The sequence below is a fragment of the Eretmochelys imbricata genome, chromosome 4 (genome assembly GCF_965152235.1).
Source record: "Eretmochelys imbricata isolate rEreImb1 chromosome 4, rEreImb1.hap1, whole genome shotgun sequence".
Lineage (NCBI taxonomy): Eukaryota > Metazoa > Chordata > Testudines > Cheloniidae > Eretmochelys > Eretmochelys imbricata.
The window spans coordinates 92611920-92631734 of record NC_135575.1 but is presented as its reverse complement, the minus strand read 5'-3'; the positions used below and the strand labels follow the sequence as shown (position 1 = coordinate 92631734).

Here is a 19815-nt window from a genome sequence, read left to right as displayed (position 1 = left end):
CCATTGCTGTTCCATAATAACGGAATACTAAGTGTGCCTGGCGAGTTCATCAGCACAGCAGATACCTTCTGCCTGGACTTGACCTCATGCACTTGACACGTTAAAGGCAGTCTCATTATTAGCAACTGCTTAAATCCCTTCTACAAGTGAGCACACCTTTAAATTGGTAACGCGCTAGGTCCTACAGCACTTGAGGATTTCTACAACTGCAGTATCTTCGTTTCTGGCTATACACAGCCTGTGCATATAACCATCTACTTTGGTATATGTAAGTGGGTTCATACCTTGAACAGTGAGGTGCTTGACAAGACAGTGTTGCGTTTTCGTCTTTTTGTCCTGGGCTATGCAAACGTAATCCCCTCGATCTCGAAGAGAAATGTTACGGAGGATGAGCTCTAAGGTAACATTTTCACCATTGCTATTAGAAACTGTGGCATTCAGCTTCAAAAGGTCATCCGGGTTCTTGCACACAGGCATTGGCAACCCCCCAAGGGGCCTCGGCGAGGTGCGAGGACTCAGTTTATACCAGGTCAGGTTTTCAAAGGTGAATTTGTCCGCAGTGCACTGCAAGGACATGTTATCCTTTTCGGTGGGTTGGTTTCTAGGTTGAAGGTTAATTTCAAGACCCCCTGCAAATTAAAAAAAGCTCATTAAATAATGCATTTGTTATATTTATAAAGTTCTTTTCCTTTATATTGATTAGAAAAAGCCATTTTGAAAATCTGCATTCACAGACTTATTGGGCTTGACTCTCCAGTTCTTTGCACCTTGTTTTACACTCACTTTGTCCAGGCATAAATGACTTCACAAGGCACTAGAGAATCAGGCCCATCATTCATGTTAACAAACAAACAAACAAAAATCACACACAAGTAAAGTCCAAGGAAGGTCTATGTAATTAAAAGAATTATCCTATGCAACCTTGCACTATCCTCAGCATTAACTGTCAATTTTTGTGACTGGATTAAAAATATCATTTAGACCAAGATTTTCAAAAATGAATGCCTAAAGCTAGGTTCTTAAATCCATATTTAGGCACATAAATATGTCATCTGATTTTCCAAGGTCCTGAGAAGCTAGATGCTCTCATGGAAGTCACCCAATTTTGAAAATTTTGATCTTAGTTTTTATAGAATCATAGAACTGGAAGGGACCTTGAGAGGTCATCTAGTCCAGTCTCCTGAACTCTAGGCAGGACTAAGTATTATCTAGACCACCCGTGACAGGTGTTTGTCCAACCTGCTCTTAAAAATCCCCAATGATGGAGATTCCACAACCTCCCTAGGCAACTTACTCCAGTGCTTAACCATTCTGACAGTTAGGAAGTTTTTCCTAATGTCCAACCTAAACCTCCCTTGCTGCAATTTAAGCCCGTTGCTTCTTGTCTTATCCTCAGGGGTTAAGAAGAACAATTTTTCTCCCTCCTCCCTGTAACAACCTTTTATGTACTTGAAAACTGTTATCATGTCCCCTCTCAGTTGTCTCTTTACCAGACTACACAAACCCAATTTTTTCAATCTTCCCTCATAGGTCATGTTTTCTAGACCTTTAATCATTTTTGTTTCTCTTTTCTGGACTTTCTCCAATTTGACCACATCTTTCCTGAAATGTGACACCTAGAATTGGACACAGTACTCCAGTTGAGGCCTAGTCAGCGTGGAGTAGAGAGGAAGAATTACTTCTCGTGTCTTGCTTACAATACTCCTGCTAATACATCCCAGAATGATGTTCGCTTTTTTTGCAACAGTGTTACACTGTTGACTCATATTTAGCTTGTGATCCACTATGACCCCAGATCCCTTTCCGCAGCACTCCTTCCTAGGCAGTCATTTCCCATTTTGTATGTGTGACTGTATGGATTCTGTTCATTTCATAACACTATTTAATTTTTCTCTTGTTTATAGGTCTTTATAGCTGTAAATGCCTAACCAACATTGCAATCAAAGATCCTGATTTGGATCTCACTTTATACCAATTTCATGCTACTGTAACTCCATTGACTTTAATGGAACTGCTCACATACTTACAATTATTTGCAGTGTTGTTGTAGCCATATTGGTCCCAGGATATTAGAGAGATGAGTTCGGTGAGGTAATATATTTTATTGGATCAACTTCTGTTGGTGAAAGAGACATGCTTTTGAGCTCTGTGTAAACTCGAAAGCTTGTCTCTCTTACCAACAGAAGTTCAGCCAATAAAAGATATTACCTCACCCACCTTGTCATGCTTAAAGTTAGATATTTATTTCAATGTTGAGTAAGGACCATATTTCGTAGGCATCACAACAGAGATGGGTCATCATGAGGGGTTTGAATCAGACAAATGATGTGTTGAAGCTGGTATCACCAATGAAGCAGGGGGAATGAGACTAATTTAATGCAGCTATGCAATCAACAAGCTATACTTACTGGTAACATGAAAGGAGATAACCCTCTCACCCACTCCAGCTTTGTTAGTAGCCACGCATCTGTATAAAGCTGACACATTTGCTGCTTGAATCACAAGGGTGCTTACGGTCTACAAGAGAACAAACCAAGCAATTTCATACCGCATTAGTGCCAAAGGGCTTAAATGAGTCAAACCATAAAAGAGCTGGGTGCATTGCCATGTAGCTATCCATACAACTGTACATTCCTTCACAATACAAATCAATGGTGTTTCTGGTACCCAGGTCATACTGGAGGTTTATGTGATATTAAAGTTTTTCCTAATGTCCAACCTAAACCTCCCTTGCTGCAATTTAAGCTCATTGCTTTTTGTCCTATCCTCAGAGGTTAAGGAGAACAATTTTTTCCCCTCCCTCCTTTTAACAAACATCTATATGTAGATTTCTATATATGTATTTTTAAACTGTGTTATACTAAAATTAGCAATATGTTCCCAGATTTTTCTGCTGCTTAATCTCCAGGCCTTTCTCTGTTACAGTTAAACACAGTTGATATAAAGTTCACAAATACATGAAATGCTGAACAGAACTCTCAAAAGCTGGCCATTCCTAACTAAGACAAACGAACATTAGCTCACCTTCATTTTCCCAGCAATAGCAACAAACTGATTTTTAATTCTTTCAATCCGATTTCCGCCCTTTCTGTCTGTGATGTCTTTCCATTTCTTACATGCATAAGGATTGATTCCCAAACCAACTTGACTGAGAGATAGACAGAGAGATACATTTTAGGTAAGGAAAATCTCGACCTTCAAGAGACCATTTTTGTTCAGTTTAGAAAAAATATCAGAGATGGAACAATGGCCATCTTATAAAACTGGGGAATGTTCCTGAAAACTTTTCTATGTAATTGTACTCTACAGCTTTCCAAGACCTTTGTCCTTCATAAAAATAGGAATTCCCAGGCCTAGAGGTAAATAGCCTAATTAATCTGCGTAGGTCAGCCCAATCAGGATATGTGGAGGGAAGCAGCTATTTTGGGAACAAACCTCCAGTCATAAATTGACAATTCAAGTTAATTTCATTCAGAAGAAGACAGAGAGACATAGAAATCACTGGACTCCTTAAAAGAATTTCTTTAGACAGTGGCCCTTGTGTAGGAAGTGACCAGGCACCAAAAGAAGCTAGTGGAAGTCATTTTATAAACAACAGGAAAGCAGAATGCTTTTTTTTTTTTTTTAAAGGAAGTCTGGCCTTGTGCTCAGCCCAGATAAGGGAAGCTGCATGTATCTTGGTCAGGAGCTCTCTCTATCATTGGCTACCATCAATCAGTGTAGTTCCTTTGAGATACGCTTTTACATAGATAACAAGCAGCATCGTATTCAGCAGCTGATTGGTGTAAGAAAAAACACAAAGAACTGCAAGTCGGGTAAGCAGCAAATTTCCTGTGTGTTGTATTGTGTTTTTGTACTTGCTGCTGCCCAACAAGGTTTGACTGATGGGGCCCACAGACTTGTTTGGAATCCAGCAAGGAGGCAAGATGCCAGCCAAAAAAGCATCAAACACAAGAAACAACAGTGGTAGAGTTTCACCAGTGGGTAGCCCTGGCCTGTAGAATTCACTCCGTGCAACAGACCACCAGACCCCAAGTCTGGCAGTCTCTACATCTAGCTCATTTTGACTATTTTTGACAACCTGAGGGCAGTTTGGGCCTATTTGCTGTAATAAGTAGAAGCTTGACTTAAATGGAAGGAAAATGGGAATTTTGTCTGCAAACACTGTCCAGCAACAACAGTTACTGAGTGTGGTTCTCAAGTGCCTGACACCTCATTTAGTCATTTACACCCGACAAAAATCAGGGTAAAAAATGCCACTCATTCGCCAGTCTGGTTGAGCTGCATCAGTGCAAGGAAAGGTGGCTTTACACCTCATCTGTGGCTCGCCAATCCCAGAGATGTTAGAGCAGAAGTTAGAGCAGCTTTAGAGCTGCTCTAACCCATGTCCAGCTGCCAATGGCCCAAAGGGGCTGTTTCAGTGCAGCGGGAGCAGGGGAGATAATCAAAGCACTGAAATGGCTCCAGCCATTCTTCCTTTCCCTTGATCATACCATCTATGCAGGGCTGCAAGAGGGGTGATATAAAGCCACTAACCTGACTCGACACCACCCAGGGAGTCCCCTTACATTGAGGAATCTCCAAGTTAAATTGGATTTATAACCCTTTTGCACTATCAAAGTGCTACCCAATGGGTTGGCTGCTTAGTGTTTGATTTTGTGCATTTTTATCTTTTGGAAAGAGCCTATACCACTTTAAAAAAGTCTGTGAATAGTTACAGAAATGAAGTGGTGCAGATTAACTGGCAAATCATGTTTTACTTACTTAGGGCGGAAAGTACACTGTTCCTCTAACTGCCAGTACCACTGGATATTGACTGGGGCCGGAATGGCGTAGACTGTGCAGGTTAGGACTTGAGTAGTCGCATACTTGTAGGAATCAACAGGAGCCAACAAAGCATTCTCCCCAATCTGAGGTGGAACTGTAGGAAAAACCAGCATGTTACATGCACAGACCATGATAAAGGAGCGACAGTCTTTGCCTTGTGCCATTGTCTCTTGTTAACAAGAACACAGTTTGTTCTGAAACATACAAAGTCTCTTTCACAGGGGCTTCTCTCTCACCATGACTCCCATATGCCTTCCAGGGTCTGAGCCTGTGTGATTCTGAGAGCCTCCCGCACGGTGCTGAGGGCCCACAACTCCCACTGACCTCAGCAGGGAGCAAAAGAATCAAGGAAGAAGTGCACCAGAGTAGCTTCAATACAAGCCGAATGTTAAGCAATCCTTCCGTTGCTTACTTACAGCTACCCCTTACAAATTACCCTTCAGACAGCCCTTCCCTTCCATCACCACCCCAGCCAAGAAATTTATATTACTTCCAGCATTAGGTGTCTGGCCTCCATTTCCCACTGTGCCCCCATCTCAACCCCACTGTACTTAGAAGAGCTGCTCTTTTGAAGACCTACTATTTTGGAAGCATCTAGACAAGTATGTTTCCTGCGGAGCAGTGTGGAGGAGGGGTGCCGGGGAGAGGGGAATGGTGGTGGGGGGCAGGAAGGGGAGGCCAGAACAGAGCTGACAGTAGCAGGAAGGATGGGCGAGGCAGATGAGGATGACGGGGAAGACTCATGATACAAAAGCAGCAGGAGAGAGCACAGAGGACAGGAAAAGAGCAAGACACAGAGGCAAAGAAAGAATACACAGAAAATAAAAAACAAAAATCCTTTTATCCAATAACAAGGAAAACCTGAAACCTCCTGAATTGTAAAATACAGCATGAGGATCCAGCTGGAGACAGATTCAGTGAATCATAGAATATCAGGGTTGGAAGGCACCTCAGGAGGTCATCTAGTCCAACCCACTGCTCAAAGCAGGACCAATCCCCAATTTTTGCCCCAGATCCCTAAATGGCCCCCTCGAGGATTGAGCTCACAACCCTGGGTTTAGCAGGCCAATGCTCAAATCACTGAGCTATCCCTATCCTGTTGAAGCAACATCTGGGCAAGGTTTGAGGTGGAACTTCTTTTCTGCATGCCCTTACTTGGTGGTTTTGTATCACCTCCTTCGTATTTTTTTGCCAATTTAAATCTGGATAGTACACAGATCAAGGGAAACATAGGGCTCTAAGAGACAGGACGCCTAACAGCTCTTTCTGTCAGGGAATTTTAATTCAGGAAGGGTTAGTACTCTATACACACACATATACACCAAAAAAGGAAAAGTCACTGTTTATACCTCACTTACCATTCACAACCAGGTCAAATGTGTGTCTCTGTTGCTCCTTGTTAATGGGGTTTGTAAGTACAATGGTATAATTCCCAGCATCCTTTTCACTTGCCTCAGTAATTGTTAATGTGTAACCAAGTTTAATGGTATGATTTGTGCTGATGGCTTTTCCATTTTTATACCTAAAGAAAATACATGGTAACTTGAATACTTCAGCGAGTCAGCTTGACATATAATGCCACAATCTGTTTTAAAGGCATCATATGCTGACTCTTACCATTTTGCTTCTGGTGGAGGATAGCCTGTAAATCTCACAGGGATTTTGACTTGGTCTGCTACCCTTGTCTCCACCACAGACCCCATTCTGTCCAAAAGGATAAAAGGTTTTTCTGCAAGAAATTAATTGATGGGCTTGAAACAACACATTTCCTTTCCATATTGCCAGAAATGTAAACTGTCTCCCATTTGGTTTAGTGTTTAATTGGAGATGAAAGACAGCAGATGTAAATGACAAAGTGGTCCATGTACCAGCAAAAAGAAAAGGAGTACTTGTGGCACCTTAGAGACTAACCAATTTATTTGCATCCGATGAAGTGAGCTGTAGCTTACGAAAGCTTATGCTCAAATAAATTGTGAATACAGACTAACACAGCTGCTACTCTGAAACATATACCAGCACAGGCTCTTGCAGTATTACAATCCATGAGGTAAATCCTCTGCCCAGGGCCCAGCATAACTACTGGGGTTGAGCACTAGGGAGATACTTCAGGGCAAAGGGGAGGAGGGAATCCTCCCAAGGCTTCAGAGGGGTTCTGAGGCAGTGAAGCAATGGAGCACTCCTGTGTGGGAAGGGCAGGACAGGACAACGTACATAGCAGTGGATCCTCCAGCCCCAACCTGCCTGTGTGCCACACAGGAGTATGCAGCCCCTCTCCCTAGGCCATGCCTTCTCCTTCACCCTTTGCACAGAAAAGTGGAATAATTCAGCTACCAGGGGACTCTCGACAGCAATAGAGGCAAGAGTCTGCTCTCAGACCCACACAGCAACTCTCAGTCCCAATGCTCTGCCCTCCCTAGCCGCTGTTGCCGTGGAACAAAACAAGCAATGCAAACTAAGCCCTGTAATGTATGTGTTGGGTAACACAATATCGCATTTAAACCTCTCCAAGGTTTCCACTTACACAATCAGACAAAAAGGGCTCAATTTTTCCATTTCAGCACACAACAGTATTCAAAACGGCACATGATACAGTTACATAATGGGGCAGAGATTGAAGCTAGCTATCTGCAACCCAAAAAATCCCACAACTCTGAAAGGATTTACACTACTTTTCTGCAACCACAGAAAGCAAAACTGTAATAATCCCAACAGCATGATTGTCCTTTTGGCTAAGATCAAAGAGAGAATCTGTTTAATATCTGATACAGCTGTGATAGAGAAAGGAGGACTGTTTCTTGTCCTGGCAGAAGACTGGACTATGGTCAGTTTGAACTGAAAAAATCAAAATGCTGAAGGTGAGAATCAGACTTAATCACAACTTCAAGTCAGCCTTACTGCTCCAGTGTAAGACATATAGTACATCCATAACTAGCCGTGCTGCTGCACGAGTTAATATTGGACCAAATCCTGCAGTTCTTTCTCACTCATTCCACAAACTCAGCTTTTTGCAGTCAGTGGAGTTTTGCCTGATTGAGGACTGAGGAAGGATAGGATATGGCCAGAGTCATTTCCTCTGAGTCATTTCCTTATGACCAAAAGTAAAGCTGAATCCAATTTTCGGAATGCAAAAAGCCCAGGGCTGGATTTTGTCACCCTTACTCATGCAAGTAACACCTTTCTCTGCAGGTAGCCACAATGGACTCAGTGGAACTACCTGTGGAGTCAGGTGCTAGTCAGTATGAGGAAGAGTGGCAGAATCTGACCTGAAATATACAGTTTCAACGTCACAGTACCACATAGGAAGAGACTAAATAGAGGGACCGCCAGCCATTCTGAGTTTTTTCTAGACTACGTAACAGCTTTCAGTGACACTCACATATCAGGTCCTAAGAGAAAACCCTTTAACATGAAAATAGAAAAACTCTGAGCTATAACAATGCTACTGAAAACAACTAGAAGCAATGGAAACACTGGGGCTGACAGTTCAGAGCAGAGTGTTTATATGGCAAACGTTTTGATTGACATACTGTGCAGCTAATTGCTTTCAACTTATGCATTTTGCATCCCAACAATCCCCGCCTATAAATATCCAGAATTAAATCAGAGAATTCCATACCATGGACAATGACATATGTGCTGTTTTTCTTAGTCATAAGGCCACTGAATGCTGTGCAGTTGTATCGGCCTCTATCATTTAAGGACACATGGTCTATGGTAAGAGTGCTTACGAACTTCTTCGGCTCATTCCCTGATGATGTTTTTAAGTCTCTGACTGAAGCACGTTTTCCCTGTAACAGAGTAAAAGCTCTGAGAAGCAGTTCATTCCAGCTCTTCCCCCGACCCTCCACACCAGTGGCAGATAAGTCACTGGGCCAATGGGGTCCATGCCCAAGGGCCCTAGCCAACTGGGGGGCCCCGGAAAAATGGACACCCCTATACCCCAACCCGCTCTGCCTGGCACACCTTCTGGGGAGTGGGAGAAGCTCCCACAGCTCAATCCTACTCCCCAGGCAGAGCGGGGAAGCCCCTGTGCCCCAACCCTGCTCCCTTACAGGAGCAGTGAGGGTTGGGGTGCAGGTGGAAGGGGTGGGGAGGGTCCCCTACTTGCTCTGGCCCAGGGCCCCCCAGAACTGTAATCCATGCTACATACCATATATACTCGTTCATAAGATGAATTTTTTTAGTAAAAAAGGGAAGTATCAGAGAAGGGGGCCGGCTTATGAACGGGTATAGAGAGGGGGAGAGGTGGGACACAGCCCCTCCCCACAACAGAGGGGGCAAGGAGAGGCAGCACAGCCAGCAGAGCCAGAAGGGAAGAGGCGGGGCCAGAGTCTCTCCGCTTCTGGCCACGCTGCTTCCCCCCCCAGCCTCCGAAGCAGATGCAGCTCTGGGGCTGGCAGGCTGCAGCTGTGCCACTCGGTGCCACCCACCAGAGCATATATCATCAGCTGGTTTGTTAATATTTACAGAGGAGTGGGTAAGTGGTTAAGCCAAACTTTTATTGTGTCTTTGGAAGCTAAAATAACCATGGAAGCTAAAACACAGGCACATCCTTTTGTGTTTCTAGCAAGAGGTTGCTTCTTTCAGGGCTCTAGGGCACGGTATTAGGAAATGATTGTTTTACCTTAACAGAAGGGTAGTCCCATTTGAAATCAATTCCAACATTCGGCTCCGTCCTCACAGTACAGTTTAGAACCAGTTTCTCCCCTGCTGCCAGCTCTATTTGGTGATGAGGGTTCATAGTTAAGTCATAAATTCTGTATCCTGGAAGAAGCAAAAGGAACAGAGTTTGAAAAAACATTCTGTGGAGTGACGTAAGGATGCCGCTTTCCCAATGGCATTTACTGACTCCTTTAGGAGTTACACCCACACAGCAGAAATCCCAGAAGCTTAAGTGCACTGGGAAGATGGGCATACACCCAAATTCAAAAAGTGGAAATGAAAAGGGTGAGGATGTCCAAAAGTTGTACTGACAAACAATGGGGCTCAGGCACGTACAGTCTACTTTCAGATTTTAGCACATGCAGAGTGAGCGGGCTACTGTGAGGCCATTTGCCAGAAGCTTCCTTATGGTCAGACACAGTAAGATAAAAGAAGCTGACAGGGTGAGACATCAATACTTCTAAGATGGACTCAGAGAGAGATGTTGGACCAGATCCTGGGACCTGCTAAGCATCCTCAACTCTTATGAAAGGGTTTCTTGGTCCCTTACAATGTTAGAGAGCACACAGAGGAGAATCTCAATGGTGAACCACAAAATTCACAACAGCATGGAAACAAACCCCACTCCCCAAATATTATGATAGACCAAAAGTGGGCGTCTGGTGATGTGCTTGGAACTTTACCACCAACAATTTGACATTAGCAAAACTGTCCAAGGCATAAAGCCTGTAATAAAAAATGTAAAATATGGCAAAACATATCCAAAAATCCCAAATGACTCAAAACCAGGCAGAGGATGATGAATTGTGGGGAAACTGCTGGGGTGGTGAGATGGGGTGGTGAATTATCCCTATTTTTCCTCTTCCTCTCTTTGGGAATCTCTGAGTCTAGATGAGAATGTGCTGATCCTACCTCGCCAAGGCCACAGTGTCATAATGAGGCTCAGGAGGTGTGGGATTGGCCTCTTCCAACCCTGGAGGTAGGAGTGTGCTCAACAGTCCAAGAGGAGGTCATGGGTGGGGGCCTACGAGGAGTCCTCATGTTGCCCTTGGAGGAGCAGGTAACTTCAATGTGTCAGAGCTGTATTCATCCCAGGTAAGCCCAGGGCATTAGCGTGCAGGGAAACAAGAATTTCTTGGGGGCAGGCCAGGTTTTGCATTTCTAGTGTGACGTGGTCCCCTGTTTCTCCTCACAGCAAGCTGGAACCCTCTCTTCTTCCCTGAGCTGCTAATGATACTTTGGGGTGCCTGTTTTCAAGGTCCTTCATTCTATGCTGACATTCATTACAAAAAAGAGGGAGTTTAGGAAAAATAAAACCATGCATGGCTGAAAAAAGTAGCATCAAGGTGGGGCAGATAAAATCCCAAGCACATAGAATATCAGGGTTCGAAAGGACCTCAGGAGGTCACCTAGTCCAACCCCCTGCTTAAAGCAGGACCATTCCCAATTTTTGCCCCAGATCCCTAAATGGCCCCCTCAAGGAGTGAACACACAACTTTGGGTTTAGCAGGCCAATGCTCAAACCACTGATCCTCCTTCGCCACAGATGTTGGTGATCTACCCAAAACAGAACACAATAACATTTTCCCTTTAAATTCAGGTGGTGTTTTTTTTCAAAGCAATACATATTAAAACACGCATTTTGTGTTAATTGCATTTTCAGTATTCCTGATCTACAGTCCAATCAAATGTAATTGCTCAATATGTTGCACTAAGCAAAATAGCACTGCCTAAAACAATGACCATGGAGAGTAATCTTTGGCTTACCTACAACCACAACTATGTACATCACAGACTGGTAACTTTCATCATCTATTTTAGCTTCGCAGAAGACCATGCCTGCATAGCTGATCAGGTTACTGGGAATAGTGAAGCCTTTTTTATTATCCCATGAGATTGATTTACCATCAGGAACAAATAACTTTTCTGGATACCTCTGTTAAAAGATCAATAAAACATGCAGTAAAATTCCAAAACTAAACAAATTCATATTGTAAGTCTAATATTTACTACAACATTATGGATCCAGACTTGGCATCCTGACTCAGGCCACATTCTCACTGCAATCAACTGATCTTTACACAAGAAGTATAATTTGTTAGTATAGTTGTAGCATTCCCATTCTGTTTGTAAGTTTTGTAATTTCCAAAGATAAGAAGCTCTTTTTAACATATTTATTTTAATCCACTGTATTTATGTAAATTGACATTTTGCTAATTCTAGAGATAAGAAATGAAATATTTGGCTTTTTTCTTACCGCATAAAGTGATACATTGAGATTTGATATGGATCCAAGACATGGAATCACCACTGTTTTGTTCCCAGTAATGTATATAACATCAAGTTGGTCACTAACTGAAGTCACAAATGGAGATCTGTAATCTAAAAGAATATTTGATTTGCATTTGTTATAATCTCTTTGTTTGAAAGGACACAACATGCTATTTTTTCCCTCTTATTTTTCTTTCCTTTCCTATCTATAGTGTCCTTTTCTAGCTGGCAAACATTTGTACTTTTCTTGTTTGTGAATGGAGATGAAATTGACATCACTATTAAGTTTAACTCCTCCTCTTTTTACAGTACCATCATGCCCAAATACACATTAATGGTGTCAACACCATTCTGGGAGCCTGACCCTGACATCTTTACTCAGTCAAAACTCCAATTTAAGTCAAGGTGACTTATGCTTGCGTAAGGACTATAGAAACGGATCCCAATATTAGTTATAAGTAGCTAAGTGCTTCATAACCCCTAAAATAATAGCTATTCTTTTTAAAATTCTCAACAATAAATAAGTGGCTTTATAAACAAACCTATATATTAACAACCAACTTTTCAGAAATCTGACCATAAATTGTAGTAACAAACCTGTGCATGCAAGCGTGCACAGATAATTGATGCCAGATAATCAACAGTGAAAATAGTCAGGGGCTTAGTCTAATGCCGTTCTGTGTGTGCAGCTATCTAAATAGGTGCAACTCAAAGAATGAGTTCTGAAAACTTAGTTCTTGAAGTCTATCTGGATTTCCCCATCAGAGTTCAACAGCTGTAAGGTAGACCAAATTTCAGACTTGATCTGAACATTGTCCTGTTAGATAACACAAATGTGAGTGCTATGTAAAAATACCCTGTAATCCTCCCATGTGTGAAACTCCTACTGAATTCTACAGTAGTTCTCCATGCAAACAGATCAGATCCCAGGACTGATGTGTGGGCTAGGATCTGGGGAAGTAAATTAGGCTAATTGCTGCACATATAGATTTTATTAATTATGGGAACAGAGACTTTTCTATTTATGGTAACTAGCATATTGACATGTAGTAATTCCACACAAAAATTTGCATTCAGAATGTCAATTTCACAAGGCCAAGAATTCCAGTATCAGGAAATTGGTCCCAATTTTAATCGTAAAGCCAGCCTGGTCAGCAGGACAGGAGGAAGTGCTGCAGGCACGTAAACCTCTGGAAGCTAAAAGACAGGAGGCCAAGCTCAGCATGAAGTAATCTTTTATGTGGTGCAAATGCCTCACTTACAACGTAAGGTGATCATCTGTACTGTACCTGAAAAATATCTCCAAAAACTGCGACTGAGAAGAAAAGCTGTAATCAAAGATCTCATAGTTTACTTTCGAAAAATGTTCCTACCATCACAGCTAAAATATATGCTAAGTTTCTGCTGCTGCATTGTTCTGTTTACTGCTCCACCCACACAAATTTATATGGTGTAGGCAAATGTATCTGTGTGATATGACCTGCATAGAACTAATAAGGATAATGTAAAGTACAAACAGAGCTGCACCTTCACTCAAAACCAAAAGAGTCAAATACATTTTTTGAGAGTCAAATACGTTTGGCTGGCTTTTTGTATATATTTTTGCACACACATTGTGTTTCCACATTTTGGCTGGAAATGGAAGGATTGAAAAACCATGAGATGCCATTATGCTATGTAAAATTTGTAGCTTGATCAAATGGGAAATGCTAGAAGTCTCATGAAAGAAGTCTGATCTCCCCCACTTCCTTGACTGTTATGATGAGAGGAACGTTCCCTCTCGTTTCAATCTACTTTAACCACTTATCAGTACTTTAAGGGACAATTTCCGCAGTTATTTACTAACATGGAATGGCCATAAACTTCAGTTGGAGTTCAATTAAAGGAGAGACTGCAGTATCTAGCACCTATAGAATGGATGTATATTTATCTTCTTGTTTTCCTTAAAACCTTGGGGAAAAGTGGACTGGTAACTGCTTTCTTCTTAAGCTGACAGTCTCCAGCTTACAACTGTTGATCTTGAGGCTTATGCTTTGTCAAATAGGTTTTTCTGTGGGCAATCCAATGAACATTACTTCAGAACAAAGCTTTTTGAAATGCCTGTTACACCATTGTTTCTTTTTAATCTTATTGATAGGTAGGAATCGCATATGAATCTTGTAACCACCTACCTTGAACATAGACATAAATGCTTGTAGTTGCCTGGGTGTCTCTGTAAAAGCACTTGTAGTCCCCAGTGTCATTCCCTATTACTTTTGTAAGAGTGAGCATCTTACAATAGGGGCCATGCCCGCAGTCCGTCACTGCAACATGTTTCTCAGAACTGCTCTGATTGTTAGGCAACAGCCACTCCAATGCTCTTTGACCACTAGCAAAACAAAGGAGGGAGAGATATTAGAGCAAATGGGGCTTGCTATTGCCATGTCAGGAAAACTCAGTCCTACTTGTTCTCAAATGGTCCATTTTAACTTCAGGACAAATAGCTATTAGACAAACTTAATTATTTAACATTAAGAAACATGCGAAATCTGATAAATGAGTGTGAGATGCTCAATTCCGCACGGCTACGAGAAAGTTTCTTCATTTGAGTATTAAGAGGTGATGAATCTAAGCCACACAAAGACTCCAAAAAGGGGGCAATCGAGGTGACAAGGGCTCTGCTTTGCCCCCAGCAAACTCCACTGTGTTCCAGAGTACTCTCCCCAATCCCTGCTGCTTGCACCCCATCTTTCCCACAAAGGGGAGTGGCTAGGGCTACCCAGGGGCTAACTTAACACACTTGACACACTAGACTCTTGAGAACATCCCCTGATTAGCCAATAGCTTTTGTTTTGTTCTTTAATCTCCTCATGATGTAACCCTCTAATACTCAGCCCAAGGCCTGCAGTGGAGAAGGGGATAGGGGGACAAGAAAAGAGGAAGTAGAAGGAAGGGTCCACCTCTATATCAAAATTAAACTAATAAATCATTGTCATCGTCATAATGCAGGCCAAAGTTGCCCTTACCTGCAAGTAATATTTAGAGTATCATTTGCAGTTATTGTTAGGATATCTTTTTGGATGCTAAGACTTGGTTGATCCAGAGAAATAAACAAGCCTGCAAAAATAAAATCAATAAATTAATGTGCCAAAAACATATCAGATTCAATCAGAAAAGCACTGTCTAAATGTATATATAGCATCTTTTAAGTTGACCTATTTGCTTCATGTTTAAGCTGTTCTACTGCTTTCCACACATCCCAGAAGTTCAAGAGCTCTGTCATAACAGGAAGAATGGGCAGATGGTCATGAGCTAGCAGAATAGTTCTGCAATTCATAAAGCTCGGGTGGAGTTCCTGTTGTTTTGCATTACCAACTTCAAGGTCTAACAAGAGGATATGGGACATTGAAATAAAGTGAACCTTCATCTGATGATCTCACTCCCTTGGGAAAGGTCTTATAATAAATTGAATAATAAATTTGCCAAGGCTGCTGATTAACGAATTCTGCTAAGAGTTATTTTGCATATTTTGCATCATAAACTCAAGGTCATCTGACCCAATCTTATTTTCCTTTATCATATTTTCTAATGTGGTTCCTTCGTTGCCTGAAACCCTAAGAAAACCTGTTCCTATCAAACCTCACTTGTGTGATTGGTTCCATTGCATTCAGGGAGAATACTCATGTCAGTTAAAGCTTGCAAGATCGTTTCCAATATTTGTTCTGACGTAACTGTCCAGTAAGGCAGTCTGCGCAATCTTTCAAAGAACACAGAGATGTTTTCAGCATTTATTACTATACTCACCCCCTTTGGGAGTTCTGCGTCAGTAAAGGATGGGTACAGAGATCTGAGTAAGTTCTGAAACATTACCTTGGCCAGACAACGCGGAGCACTTGTACAACAGAAGAACTGATGCAAATACGTATGTACAAGGAGTCAGTGAGTGAACTTACACAAGAAAATGAACAGCGATGGTACGAGCATACCGGGACACATCTCATTAATCTTTTAACTGTCTGGAAGAAACTGACTAGTCTTCATAACTAAATGTAGCTAATACAGTAATTGTAAAGTCTGAGGATGTGATACTGAGTCTGATTCTCCATTGTGTTACACCAGTTTTATGCCAGTGTAAGTGCAATATCTTTAGTGAAGTTACATAAATGTAATGCAGTAAAGAATTAGGCCCCTTTACGTTTGCCAGCCATCACAACAGCTATGAATAGTGCAATCTCTCAGTGCTAAAATTAAACAAATGTTTCTATACCTAGCAGACAGGCCCATCTAACAAGAGGAACATGTTTTAAAATGCAAGAATTATTTCTTCATTACAAACAGGAATTTCTTCTATACCCTTCTTTCCTCATTTCAACGCTTCTGATACCATTCAAGTCCATGATTATAAAGCAGCATGATGCCAGGTATGGGAAGGACCCAAGTGAATTATATTGAGAGACAGCTCAGATGAATGGTAATAGAGCTGTTATCAACGACAGTAAAGTCACCCTAGAGCTAGGAGCTTCAATATTTTGTCAGGATTTCATTATATTTTTATCAAACCCTTCCTAGGGAGATTCTTTATTGGCAGTAGGTTTCCGATAATTGATTTCTGTTGCACTTTACTCTAGAAAGCCATCACTAATGTAAAAACTTGAATTAGAACGGAAAATCAAATCAACGTCTACTATACAGCTTACTCTCAATCATAGGCATTGCAAATCATGATTTATCTAATCTAACTATCAAGTAAACAGAATTAAATTATCCCTGGACCAAATCCTGCTCCCATCTGCATGCCTATAGCTCCCAGTGCCTTCAACGAGACTTGGGTACAATTAAATAAGAGCAGAATATGGTCTGCACTACAATTGAGATTTTTTTTCCTCATTAAGTGTTTCTTAGTTAGACCTAAAAACTAAGCTAAAGATAAGTTCCATTTAGTCAAGAATAAAAGGAGTACTTGTGGCACCTTAGAGACTAACCAATTTATTTGAGCATGAGCTTTCGTGAGCTACAGAAGTGAGCTGTAGCTCACGAAAGCTCATGCTCAAATAAATTGGTTAGTCTCTAAGGTGCCACAAGTACTCCTTTTCTTTTTGCGAATACAGACTAACACGGCTGTTACTCTGAAATTAGTCAAGAATGTTCCGCCTCAATCAAACTGTGACCAACCTCTGGCTAGATTATTTTCTTCCACGTGTAACATTATGCTATTGAATACAATTGCTCTTATGCATATCTCTAAGGAGGCTATTCCAAAAGAAAATGCATTGATAACTTATGAATGCATTTTAAAAACCCATGATGTACAAACACTAGGATCAATAAAATAGCATTATTTATTGTCTAAACATCCAAGTGTCTAATATGAAATTCATATCCATACTATAATAGTCAAAATATTTATTTTTGCTCCAGACATAGGCATTATTATAATAACTGTTAAAGTCATCCCTATATATTTAAGATGCAATTTCTGCTAATATATTAACCTCAGTATGATTGTTTTTACTTGGCTTATTCTCAGTTTCTGTAACCTCCACTAACAGGACAGAGAATAGCACTAACGTATCATGCTGAATTTAAAGGATTTAGTATCACTTATTCCCCATCCAGTGGTACAGTGAACAGGTGATGTTTCCAGCCACTGGAGTTAGCCTTGTTGAGGCTGTAGAGGCAGGGGTAGGTTGCATTGTGTCTTGCACAGATTATTGTTAACTCTCTGCAGATAGAAGGAAACTCCTTTTTTTCTCTCTTGTTTCTTTCCTTTCATTAAGATTTGCTTTGGGCATGGGAAAGTTTGGCAGAACTGTCCCTCCCTTCGTGTATCTTCTGGAAAAGATTCAGGGGTCATATTATGGCTCCCACGCAGGACATGCTAATCAGACTCCGTGGTCTCTCCAAATTCTCCTTGTAAAGCAACAGCCTGTGCACCTGCCTACTCTCTGGTGCGAGGAGGGACCAGTCAGGATGTCCTGGCCTTTGCAGCACCTGAACTGTGATAAGGAACAGCCTTCCTCTGGAGACCTCAGGGGAAGGAGGAGGGCATGGCCAAGGCTGACACCTTTAACAACAAAAATAGCTCTGGGGCAGATCCTCACCTGGAGCTGTAAATGGTGATAGCTTCCTTGACTTGCCTATCACAATTCACCCCAGCTGAGGATCGTCCCCAGGTCACCGGCAAACACAGTCCATGGACACACGGTGAAATCTTTGCCTTACTGAAGTCAAGGGCAAAACTCCCATTGACTTCAAGAGCGGCAGGATTTCGCCGTGGGTTTATTCTCCCCTGCCCCCGCCCCTATGTCCGGACAGTAAGGAGTATGGCTCGTCCCAGCCTGCTCGCTTTGGGGGCAGGGACAAACCTCCCATCGCACCCTGGGGGGCTCCGGGGATGGCCCTCGCCCTGCCCCCATCAGAGCAGCTGCCCCGGGGCTCAGGTAGTTCCAGGCGCGGCTGCTCAGCCTCGTGTTCCAGCATCTGCGCTCCACTGGCCCCAGGGGGAGGTGCCCCGAGCCGCCACGGGAGCTCCCCGGGCGCCCCGGCTGCTGCAGCCCAGCGCCCCTTACCTGGAGCCGGCCGGGTCCCCAGCCACAGCAGCAGCGCCAACACCACCCTGCGCTCCATCGCAGCTCTGGGAGGGGGGTCCCCACGCCCGCACACGGGCTCCGGCTGCTGCCTTCTCCGCCAAGCGGCGGGCGGGCGGTAATCCTGGCCCCGCAGGCGGGGCTGCGGCTGGGACGAGCCTCTGCTGCGCCCTGGGTGCGGGAACGAGCGCTCCGTGCGACCTGGGGGCTTTGCCAAGCATCGCAGCCGCCCGCCCGCAGCGCCTCTACTTTGTGCCGGGGGAGGAGTCAGACTCCTGCGGTGCCACCCCTCCCGTTCCCCGGCTCCGCCTCCGCAGGGGACCTGTGGCCCACGTGTCCGCTCAGTCCCATGCAGTCCTTTCCGCTTGTGACAAGCCCAAGGCAGCACCCCAGTCCTGCCCTTCGCTCCCCGCTTGTAACACTCAGATGGCCTTTTATATGGGTGACCTCACCTCCCAGTCTCACCTCCTCTGCCTTCAAACTGGGAGTGATGCACTGGCCTCTTAAAGCATTTGGCTGATCTTGCAGATTCTTTAAATCAAAACCTTCACAAAGGAGATCCAGCACATTTAGCGGGTGGCCCCAATCTATGTATAGTTAGATGTATGTGTATTCTTATGGTTCAGGTGTCCCGCTCTTTCGCTACTGACTGTATATGGCAGTATGTATGCTCTTGGATCTGGTATAATTTCAGTATTTCCTTGGTGTGTCTAGTACATCCCTGATGTTTTAATTAACTGTACCAGCACTGTGATATTTCCAGCCAGATGAAACTATTTCCCATTCTCACTATTGACCAAATCAAGTTCTTTTTACTCAGACAACCATACCATTGACAGGAATGGGATGGTTGTCTTTAATAAGCCTTGCAGGTTTTGGTCCACTCTTGACTATCGATATAGTGATATTCAGGTGATGAAAAGCATCTCAAAGCTGTTAAAATATGTTTTTCTGCATAAATAAAATATAAAATGGGAGTGTTAGCAAAAGCATTTTTAAGAGATTATTGGTACACTTGCGTTAAATATAGTAAGTGTTGGCAATTCTTTTATGAAAGGTCCTCTTTTGGGGAAACAAATGCATGTTCATGAAAAATTTTTAGCCATATACCTTTTGCATTAGTCTATTTACCAACAAATCTGAATGTAATACTCAGAGCAAATGAATTAGTGAATAAGCCACTAATTTTACTTTGAGCGCTGCGCAATTCTAGCTGTTTTACTGTATTTGGAGTTCAATACAATTTCCATTGAGATTGCTCCCCTGCAGCTCACTGAAAGACAGAGTGACAGCAGCTAAATTTCTATATTGATTTCTGCACACAGGTCCAATGAAACACATTACAAGTAAAAGAAGAAACATATGAATCAAAAAGAGTGAAGTGAGCAACACACAAACAAAATGTACTGTTGTTATTCTCCTGACAGCACTTTATTATGTTAGGCCAGGAAATCTGCAGCCTTTTTAAAGACATCTTCATTATCCCATA

General features: G+C 42.5%; 1 protein-coding gene across 1 annotated transcript in view; it reads right to left on the bottom strand.

Annotated features, from left to right (window-relative positions):
• KDR (kinase insert domain receptor) overlaps positions 1–18473 on the bottom strand; it is a 41361-nt gene extending 22888 nt beyond the window's left edge. Inside the window, exons 1-13 of the mRNA XM_077814574.1 lie at positions 18309–18473; positions 14766–14856; positions 13932–14128; positions 11747–11871; positions 11257–11425; positions 9452–9591; positions 8444–8615; positions 6445–6556; positions 6186–6349; positions 4765–4921; positions 3025–3148; positions 2409–2517; positions 285–629 (exon numbers count right to left, since the gene is read on the bottom strand). Coding sequence (XP_077670700.1) covers positions 285–629; positions 2409–2517; positions 3025–3148; positions 4765–4921; positions 6186–6349; positions 6445–6556; positions 8444–8615; positions 9452–9591; positions 11257–11425; positions 11747–11871; positions 13932–14128; positions 14766–14856; positions 18309–18366 — 1963 coding nt within the window. The 5' untranslated portion in view covers positions 18367–18473. The remainder of the gene's footprint in view (positions 1–284; positions 630–2408; positions 2518–3024; positions 3149–4764; positions 4922–6185; positions 6350–6444; positions 6557–8443; positions 8616–9451; positions 9592–11256; positions 11426–11746; positions 11872–13931; positions 14129–14765; positions 14857–18308) is intronic.
• Between the last annotated feature and the right edge of the window lie 1342 nt (positions 18474–19815).